The sequence below is a fragment of the Neopsephotus bourkii genome, unplaced genomic scaffold (genome assembly GCF_033783945.1).
Source record: "Neopsephotus bourkii isolate Nb327-2 ecotype Australia unplaced genomic scaffold, CSIRO-AGI_Nbou_v1 NB_1749, whole genome shotgun sequence".
NCBI classification, from domain to species: domain Eukaryota; kingdom Metazoa; phylum Chordata; class Aves; order Psittaciformes; family Psittacidae; genus Neopsephotus; species Neopsephotus bourkii.
The window spans coordinates 8452254-8462485 of record NW_026902223.1 but is presented as its reverse complement, the minus strand read 5'-3'; the positions used below and the strand labels follow the sequence as shown (position 1 = coordinate 8462485).

At 42.9% G+C, this 10232-nt stretch overlaps 1 protein-coding gene and 4 non-coding genes across 6 annotated transcripts in view; 2 read left to right on the top strand and 3 right to left on the bottom strand.

Moving 5' to 3' along the window:
- Positions 1–1355: 1355 nt before the first annotated feature.
- Positions 1356–1427, bottom strand: TRNAQ-UUG (transfer RNA glutamine (anticodon UUG)). Its single transcript has one exon. It is a non-coding gene; the product is annotated as a tRNA-Gln (tRNA).
- Positions 1428–2048: 621 nt separating this feature from the next.
- Positions 2049–2120, bottom strand: TRNAQ-CUG (transfer RNA glutamine (anticodon CUG)). The gene has a single exon. It is a non-coding gene; the product is annotated as a tRNA-Gln (tRNA).
- Positions 2121–3340: 1220 nt separating this feature from the next.
- On the bottom strand, positions 3341–3412 carry TRNAM-CAU (transfer RNA methionine (anticodon CAU)). The gene has a single exon. It is a non-coding gene; the product is annotated as a tRNA-Met (tRNA).
- A 922-nt stretch (positions 3413–4334) lies between these two features.
- On the top strand, positions 4335–4441 carry LOC133225260 (U6 spliceosomal RNA). Its single transcript, XR_009729081.1, has one exon. It is a non-coding gene; the product is annotated as a U6 spliceosomal RNA (small nuclear RNA).
- A 2670-nt stretch (positions 4442–7111) lies between these two features.
- Positions 7112–10232, top strand: part of FOXK2 (forkhead box K2) — a 71083-nt gene continuing 67962 nt past the window's right edge. Inside the window, exons 1-2 of one of the 2 annotated variants that reach the window (XM_061377050.1) lie at positions 7112–7512; positions 9796–9845. In XM_061377050.1, the coding sequence (XP_061233034.1) occupies positions 9817–9845 (29 nt within the window). In that variant the 5' untranslated portion in view covers positions 7112–7512; positions 9796–9816. The remainder of the gene's footprint in view (positions 7513–9795; positions 9846–10232) is intronic. The other variant, XM_061377051.1, reaches the window with a different exon arrangement.

Here is a 10232-nt window from a genome sequence, read left to right as displayed (position 1 = left end):
TTGTCCTAAATAAATCTTGGTACTGAATTATTTACTGATTCTGTCTCATTCCATGTAAAAGCTTAACTTCTGAAGTACACCTTATTTTAGCATATGTGCTTGTCTGGTGAATTCAGCATGAATACTTAGTCTGTAACAGTAATACTGTATCAGCTGTATGAGTATTCTGGATTACAGCTGGACTTCGGACTGTGGTAAATGGAAGGAGAAAGTTGCTGGGTAGCAGTATGAAATGGTAATGTTGTTCTCTCAAATGAGTTTACAAATAATGTATTGAATCATACCAAGGCAGACAAACATCTAGTGGCTTTAAAGTTCCCTTACCTGGGAGGAGTGATGGTGCTGGAGTCAGTCTAAAGGGCTGACAGCCCTATTCTATACATACTTACTTGAAACACTGGTGCACATGGAACAGTAAAGATAATTGTGTATAGTCTGATATTTAGAAACACAGTCGGGGAAAGGATGAAAATTGGCCCAGACATAGAAGAGATTTTTTTTTTTTTTAATCAATAAGTTATGTAAGTATTAACAGATTTGGCAAACATTTCCATATATTTCTTTATAGAGTGTTAGTACCCTGGCTTCCACAGAACAGCCTCTAGACCTTGAAGGTTCCTCAAAATAGTAACTAGTCCTGAAGGTGATCTAAACTTTTTTAAAGGGATAGTAAGGAGTGATTACCTGGCCAGAGAAAAAGCAAGAGGCGCTTATGTTCACTCTGGTGTAGAACAGGGCTGTTGCTGTGTAAACAGCCAGCAACAACAGGATGTGAGGAGGGGAGCCAGTGTTTGGATGTCTTTAACTACTCTTGAAATGAGGAAAAAAATTGTGTCAGCAAAGAAAAGGTAATTTCTATTTGAACTCTGCACAATTTAATTGGTGAGATTATACTTACTCTGAAATCTCTCTGCTTTTCTGTGAATAATTAGGTACACTTGGAAAATAATGTCCTAATTTGCACATTTACAGAATTTGAAAATCAGATTTTCCTCAGTGTAAATGCCCTTTTTTTTTTTTAAGATTTAATATAAAACAATGGTAGCATATAGTGAAAGACCTAATAAAACTGTAGTAATATTTAAGGTCTTCTTTGATCTTTTTTTGCATAGCTGTGCAATTTAAGAAAATTTTTATAGTGCAATACAGTTCAGATCAAGGAAATGCCATTTAGCTTCCCGGGTCTCACCCATGTTTTGGCCAGCACCCAGCTGTGCTGCGCCTTGGCGTTGCAGTTGGTTTGTTGGGGCTCATTATCTAGGCTGTCGTGCGAAGCCGCCTCCTTTTAGGTCGCTGTGAACGAGCTGTGCCGGCGAGGGGCCACCAAGGGCGGGTAAAAGTGCAGGTTGCGTCGTAGGTTCTACCGAGATTTGAACTCGGATCGCTGGATTCAAAGTCCAGAGTGCTAACCATTACACCATAGAACCGGGCGGTGGCACTCGCCTCCGCCAGCCCGGGGAATAACCCCACAGTGAACGACTCCCATCCCCCTCCTGCCTCGGTGGCTGGACTGATGGGCAGGGAATTCAGTGCCACTGAAGTCATAATCTTGCAGAGCTTTCTACAATATTAATTGTCTTCGTGGTATAACGATCGCTAAGATGCAAGGTCAGACAGCAAACATGAGCAGTGGGGCAGCATCTTTCAGATACACAAACGGAACCTTCACACGTGCACTGGGGTTCAGCAGAGAGCCTCGTGCTTTTCTAATGCACGAGTTGGAATTAGAGCAAACCACACAGGTTGTTTACGGCGTAGAACTAAAATGAATCCCTTACGTTTCAGTGCACTATGGCATGTCCGAAATTTTTCAGATAATAGATGTAAGAATGTCCTAACCTACCTACAATAAATAGAGGGGGTGGGAAGGGGAAATTGGGAAAACTCTACGGTTTGCTTCTCCTTGCTTTTAAATCCGTTTTCCAGGTAGCACGAGATGTCGGCAATTTATGGCGTTCCAACTGCCCGTGAAAAACACTGCTTTCCCTAAACTCATTTTCCGTGACAATGGCCAGCAAGAAAAACTTTACCCACACGCAAAAACTATTAGGTTCCACCGAGATTTGAACTCGGATCGCTGGATTCAGAGTCCAGAGTGCTAACCATTACACCATGGAACCGTTGAAACCGACCCCCGGCGCACTCCTTTTGAGGGGAGCCCACAAGAAAAACAGGTGTAAGTATTCTTTCTGCTTTAGAAACGTAATTTCTTCTTTGCTTCGTTTCTCTTTAATGCATTCCACATGTGTCAATTCTATGTAAGAATGCCACTGTTCCTACATTTAGAAGCAACTTAGCATTAAACCATCAGTAAGCTATTTCTTAGATAATTCAATTTAAAGCTCAATTACAGACTTCCAATACTGTGTGCACTGATTCTTACTTCACATTTGTATACTCGTTTTCCTTTCATGCAAATTTGAGTATTTGCTTGCTATATGTGAAAAGAAGCAGGCCTCCTTGTCTCAACTATTGTTTTAGTTTGCCAGGTTATTTCCTCTCTTGGTATTAACTGACCAGTGCATATAGGTAACAGAATGTTTCATTTAAACAGACAAGACACTGAAAAGCTACAAACAGATGCAACAAGCTTTTTACACATAAGTAAGGACATGAAACTGTTGGAGCAACTCCAGATGAGGACACAAAGATGCTCCAAGGGCTGGAGCACCTCTGCTATGGAGCCAGGCTGGGAGAGCTGGTCTTGTTCAGCCTGGAGAAAAGAAGGCTCTGGGGAGACCTTAGAGCAGCTCCAGTACCTAAAGGGGACGACAAGAAAGCTGAAGAGGGGCTTTTGACAAAGGCCAGTAAGGACAGGGCAAGGCAGAATGGCAATAAACTGACAAGGAAGTTTGAGATGAGATCCCTGTGAGGGTGCTGAGGCGCTGGCACAGGGTACCCAGAGAAGCTGTGGCTGCCCCACCCCTGGCAGCATTCAAGGCCAGGTTGGACACAGGGGCTTGGAGCAAGCTGCTCTAGTGGAAGGGGTCTGTGCCCGTGGCAGGCGGCTGCAACTGGATGGTCCCTTCCAGCCCAAACAAGCCTGTGATTTTATTAAATCATCAAATAGTGATAGAAGAAAAGGTTGTATCATATGGTGGTGCATTGTGGCTTTCCTTTACTCGCACCCACTACATTACATGTCAAGATGGTTTCGGGAAAAATAACTGTACTCACAACACCAACTCCACGCCCATAAACAAGCGAAAACAACAATAAAAAGATAGCGATCACGGACACGCCGGTTGCCGAGTTTCATGCAATGGAACCGCCTGTAAAGCAGCCTGCCTGCTCATCATGGATCGCTCCGCCGGGAAAAAAACCGAAAATGTAGACCAGCTAGCAGAGGATGGTTTCGATCCATCGACCTCTGGGTTATGGGCCCAGCACGCTTCCGCTGCGCCACTCTGCTGCTTGGTACAATATCTTCCCGCCTTGGCTTAAAGCGGACTAACCCCTGCCATCGTTCCACACAACCACCGAGAGCCCCATGTTCCCTCCACCGCCCCGGCGAGCACCGGCTGCCCCTACTCGGCACAGGTAAGAGCGTTCCCCACTAGTGCGGGAGCCCCTACTACAGCCCCTATGTGCTTAAAGACACCTGAAATAACAGCAAATGGTTTAAATGTGCTGTACGTTACCACAGATGATTGATATTAAAGTACTTTAAGTAAGAACTACTATGTATTACTATAGAAAATCGATATTCAACTTATTTAAGAATATAGTACCACAGAAAGTTGATATTAAAGAACTAGGATATATTATCACAGAAAGCTCGTATTACACTAATTTGAGTAAAATCAACGATATATTACCACAAAAGAAAAAAGGTATTATATAAGCGAAAACGACGTTGTATTACCACAGAAAAAAATGTATTAAACTAATATAAGCGAAAACGTTACATTATCACAGAAAAAAAAAGTATTTAATGTAAGCGAAAACGACGTTATATTACCACAGAAAATTGATAAGCTAATTTAAGTAAAGTTGACGCTATTTTACCACAGAAAATATCAATACTGCTAACTGTAAACAACTGAACACCGCCACCTTTAGCGTCCCCCCTCCATCACCCTCTGTGGGTGCCGGTACCGCCCCTTCCCAGTGTGCTTTGCGTGCATTTGCATAAAGAAAGGCACCGAAAGCAGCCACTGTCCCCCCGTGTCCGCGGTCCCCCGTGCAGGCCAAGCCCGGGCGCGACCCCACTGGCAGCGGGTACCGAGCGTACTCGGCCCGGTACCGGCAGCTGCGCGACACCTGGGCTCGCCCTGTCCTTGCGGAGCCCTAACTCCGTGGCTACAAATACCTAAGGGGAGGAACAGCAGATCGTGCTCGCTTCGGCAGCACATATACTAAAATTGGAACGATACAGAGAAGATTAGCATGGCCCCTGCGCAAGGATGACACGCAAATTCGTGAAGCGTTCCATATTTTTTTTCCCCCTATCTGTAGCCCACCGCCCTGCGCAGGAACTCAGCCAGGTCCTGACAATGACAGGGACAGCCTCCAGTTACCACATTCTTTCACACTGCTTCCTCTCCCCAAGGAGCCACTGACCTCGAAGGCACAAGGATGGGAACCGATGCCTGAATGTCCCTGTGAGGAAACCTTACCTGGCTCACTCCTCCTTGCACTGTGTAGGGCTGGTTCTCCTCAGGCCGAGATCCAGAGGCTCAGGGTTATACACAACAACCTGGGTCCACACATTTTCCTTAGCACTTGCACTAATACTGCTTATCCAGTTTACTGTTGTTGATGCAGAAAAAATGACTTGCAAAATTAGAAAGTCTGTCATGAGGTTTATGGCCCTCTGGGGACTTGCCTGAGGATTCACATCACAGTGTCAGTGACCAGTGCCTTTTTGTGTTTTATCTGCTTTATCAAGTTTTGTTTCCCACATTTCATCTGCTCTCCCCAGCATCTCATTTTCTCTGGACGCAGTGTGGGCTCTGGCACTGGAAAGGCTCTCCTGACCACTGTTTATCACACGTTTAAGTGAGGAGCATGCTCTATTTCACACTCTTGTCTTTACAGTCTGCCCGGTTCACATCTGACTCAGCCCATGCTGTCAGTGAGGAAAACCGTGTTGCTCCTCACATCAACTCCGCACACATGCTCCGCTTTATTTCTCACAATACTTTTTTGGTCAACAATTGACGGCCTCTTCCCAACTGCCACACTGAGCGAATTCGGGCACCCTGAATTACCTCGGCAAAACTCACGTCCGTCGCTCCTGCCCTGCCCGCTCTTCCCCTGCTCCATTGGGAGGGAGAGCCCTGTGGGGAAAACCCGCTTCGAGCCAGCCTCGGCCCCTCAGGGAACGGCGGCTCCCGCCTCAGGCGGCGGGGGACGTCACAGGCGTTGTGCGTGCTGTGGGAGCGCGGGAAGCGCCGGCCCTGAGGTGGGTGCAATGGCGGCCGGTGGTGCTGTCGAGTCCTCCCCCGTCCCTGGCCATAGGAGCCGGCCCGAGCTTTCCGTACCACTCTGCCATGGTGTTTCCGGGGGCCGTCGGGAGCAAGCCCCGGTGCAAGGATGTTGCCCCTGGGACTTGCAGGGGCTTCACTGGTGGAGCTGTGGCCTCCTCCAGCTCCACTGTGTGTCCATGTGAGGATTTTCTCCTCAAAGTGATTTTATTTTCATGCAGGTCTTCTTAAGGAAAGCAGGCTGTCTTTCTAGCATAAATTTTTCATCAGAAAGTTGTGGTAGTTCAATGTAGTTAACCAAGTAATCGCCACTCATGTTTTGATGTCAGCGGGATTCTATTCCATTCAGCCAGTGGGGTGAGCATTGAGACATGTGAGTATTGGGTTAGTGCAGTAAATACTACACATTTAGTTAGAACTGTTACAAAAGCAGCAAAATGTGTACTTGTACTTGAGCTGCTTGCAGGTAGATGAATGGATGACACTTGTCCTGACAGAGGATTTGTTGAGCTCACATCACTCTGACCCTGCACCGGGGCTGTGGCAGTTCCCCACTGTCCTGACCAGCGCTGCCTCAGAGCCATCTGTCACTGGATCAGAAATGGTCTTCAGCTGCAGCCTCCCATGGAGAATGGGGACTCACAAGGAGCTCTGCTGCATGTGTTGCTGCCTCGCAGGGAGCTCACGTGTTATGAGTTTTCCTAGAGAAAAGGAGCAGTCCTTCTGAGTATTGCTTACATGGCTTCCATAAGGAAGTACTTTCTATTGCTGAAGAATACTGAAAGTAGCTGAAATTCTTGCTTGTTGGCAAGGTGGTAGTTCACCATCTTTCTCCATGCAACAGTATCTCACTCTTGTGGCATTCAGTACTGGCCACCAACAGGGGAAGATTGGGCCAGGTTGGATGGAGCCTTGGGTGACATGGTTTAGTGTGTGGTGTCCCTGCCCATGGCAGGGGGTTGGAACTGGATGATCTTAAGGTCCTTTCCAACCCGAACCATTCTGTGATTCTATAAAATGGCAGTACTGAAGGCAGAGGTACAACCCAAAGGCATTGGTGGCCAAACCCCTCAACTTTATTTAGAGAATGTGTGTAGCAAAGCACTGAATCAATATGGACTCTTTCTCTTAAAGATCTAAAATTACTGTAAGAAAAACAAGAATTGTTTTCAGAAGCTCTTTTATGAACAGGTAGTGGTTTTTTGGCTTTGGCATTGGGAATTTTGTTCCTGTTCAGTCTGAATTCTGTGATGGGGTAGTGAAGCTAAGCCAGGTAGATGCTTTTTGGAAGAAAAAGCAGAAGACATGCAGATGGTGATGGGAAGAAAGTAAAAATAGGAAGCATGAAGCAAATATATTGTTAGATGTGGTGTATGGAGACACGAGCTTTGAGAAGGGAGGTACAGAATCATTTATTAAGCATACAATGCGCTATTACATACTTTGAGTATGCCATAGGCATTTGCCACACATAACTTATCAAAACCAGACACACACATTCCACCCCAAAGGCTGCCCAACCATATTTTCAATATTATTTTCTTGTTCTTGTATCTAACTAATGTTTGCTTCAAATCAGTGAACTACACTATCGTCTGAGAAATCATCATTCTTGCACAGGATTCATTGTTTTATGTTTAAACTGTGGTCAATCACAAGATATCGGCTGTTCTCATAACATCCCATTCAAAACAGTTCTTGGAGAGGAACATTAGCTGTTTGTTCTCTTCGGTCTGCTCACGCCAGCATTTTCTGATCTGTTGAGCACACTCAGCTGCACCGTGTTTTTAAGGGTGTCCTCCACAGTTAGAGATGCTGTTTTTCTCTAGTTAGAATGCAGTAGCTTATTGGTTTGATGACTCTGCGTGTTTAACTGTTCCTCTCAACTTGGTTTTTACTTCATGTTTTCCACATGAAAGTTTTTTATTGCATGTTAGGTATTACACAGCATAATTTAACTGCTTTTAAATATAAGAATATGTTATCCTTTCTAATCTAGTAACTTAGATGAAAGACTGAAGATACAAAGCTTGTTTGAAAGAATTTAAATGTGATGAATCACTCTCAGCAGTGATCAATAAAGGTAAGAAACTCTACTTTTGTGTTACTTAGTTTACACGGATCAAGATGCAATGAGAATTCAGGTCTTGCTAGATTTCTGTACAGCTAGTTTTTCTTAAAATCCCTTAGAATATAGTAGTTCCTCTCTTGTTTCATGAAGCCCCAAAGGACTGAAAGCTCAATTTTGAAAATGAGCCTGTTTCTGGAAGTCTAACACCTTAAACCTTCGTCAGTAGATCTTTTGCATACTGTTCTTCATAAATTGAGTTGTTCTGAAAGCATTAAGGATTTGAACACAAGCCAAGACTTGCTGCCATGAGATGTATGGTGATGAACCTGGTGGTTTTCAACTTTTTTCTTAGTTCTCTTTATTAAATTGTTGTAATTGATTCTGTTTCAGGTTAGAAGAGAAACAGACTGATTAAAGCTATTGATGATGAGAGAGTTGGTCTTTGTGAATAACTAAGTAAATACCAGTGCTGTATTTTTTCATGTGTTAATCAGTATTGCACTAGAACATGGAAATACTTTGTGATAGTGTCATAAATCACTTTTTGTCTAGGAATAACACTTGTAACAAAGAGCAAAGGGAAGAACCACTGCAGTAGGATATTACAAAGCTCAATCTAAAAGGATTCATTTCATGGAGTATAGGTCTTTCCATGCCAGCTTAACGTAATGGTTTGGATTGACCCTCTTTGTCTTCAAAGTCCTTTAATTGATGATAACCGGAGAATATACCAGCTAAAGGATCAGCATCCCCATGCTTTCTGGAAACTTAGCTAGATAAACCAGATCTCTGTATAATTTCAGTTCTATTACATAGATAAATTACTGTATGAAGTTTACATTGGCATATCCAGGGAGCAGTTTCTCAATCCCATCTCACAAATATACATAAACCATGAAATAAACAAGAATATTTAAACATACTGCCAGGTTTACTGATTGCTCTTGTAGCAGCATAGAGCATTTTATATCCAAAATCACATGCTTCAGGAGACAGTAGGCTTCATAAGTTTGTAACAGTTACTGCTGTGCTTACATTCGGAGGCTACATATACGGAGCTCAGAGATAGGATGTTTGCTCTGGGAACTAATGAAACATAGTGAAATATTTATCAGTGGAAAGGTGATAGTGTAGCTGGGATTTTCAGTGAGAACTTGATGGTAAGAGGAGAAGAGTGAGTTGAAGTAATGTTGTAGAGACTGCTATGAACTATATAAACCTCTGGAATTCTTTCCTGCACAGCTGCAGTGGCTGTTTGGGAGGAGGCGGAGTGCTGCACCTGGTGTCCTCAGTTACGTTTCTTTGCATTTGCTGGGGAGGAAAATGAACCTTAACCTTTGCTGAGCCTGGGGTATGGGCTTTGAAATTTCATTCCTAAGTGGCAGCTGCTGCTGCTGTATAACATACAGTCCATTGTACCAGGAATGCATGTTTATTAAAGAATTTGTATGAAACAGTTCAGGAGCAAAATATTAACCTCACTGGCATGGACATCCAAGTGGTAAAATCAACATTAATATAAATATTGTTGGAGTTAAAAGCATTCTCTTGCTGTGTCTGCCACACAGCCAGAATTGGCTAAAGCTGGAGAAATTAATACTGGCTCATAGACCTCCTTAGAACCCCACAAATATGGCCAGATACATTAACTTAAAAGCTTTGGGGTTTTTTTTCTTATCTATTAATTCATCATTGGGAACACAGCCATACATCTTAATTTCTAAAATGCTAATTTTTAATTTTGCTACTATGCATGACAGCAGGAGCTTGTTTAATATACTGAAAAGGCAAGTGGCTGCATATTTGCTTTTGTTTCAAAGTTACTTGGTGGAAGTAAATGTTGTTAGTAACCCTTTATTTCTCCCAGCAGCTCTGTAATTTCAGGATAACCAGAAACCTATAAGCAAACAACAGCTTTTAGTGGTTAACATGGTTAACAAGTTACTTGGAATGTGAATGTGTTTATACAGACTAAACTTGTGAAGGCCATCATAAGAAATAAGTACAAAAAGCCTGTTAAACAGTAATACTTAGTTGGAAACAGTATCACCAATTATCTAATTTGCAGAAATAATGGTGACAGAGGAGGAATTCTCTTATATTTGAGAAAAGGTTAAAATGCAAGGAATTATCCTTAGATACAAGTACTACTGAGAATTTGTGCTATTTTGAGAGAACCTATAATTATGCTAAGATAATTCTTCTTTGCTTCTTTTTTCATTCCTCCTCTATTAATTCACACACTAAAATGTGTCATGAAAATCTGCTTGTGTACTGTTGTAAATGATGACATAGTGAAACGGATTTCAGGATGTGATGGCTTTTTTTCTTCAATTTATTTTCAAGTTATGTAAAAGTTGGACAAAACCCAAACAAAATATTTTTGTTTCGGTTATTCAGCTGATTCAGCAGCTGGAAATAAATGTTTCTATGAGCCTTCAGTCAGTTCTTGAGGCAACTGGTTTGACTTGTTACTGTGAGTCTACCAAAACTGACAGTAGAAATAATAATACATTGGCAGGTATGATTGTCCCTCTCTTTGGTTAAAATTATCCGTGAGTACTGCTGGCTAACTTGGTCTGTGGATTTAGTGATTTTAAAATGCAGTATATGTAAACAGAAGTGTGTGGAGGTGCCAAGAAAGTGGTAGAACACGTGCTGTGTTTGGCTGCAGTTGGAATAGTTTGTGATTGTGTGGATTTTGAGTTTAGGTGCATTTTCTTTTCCATGGT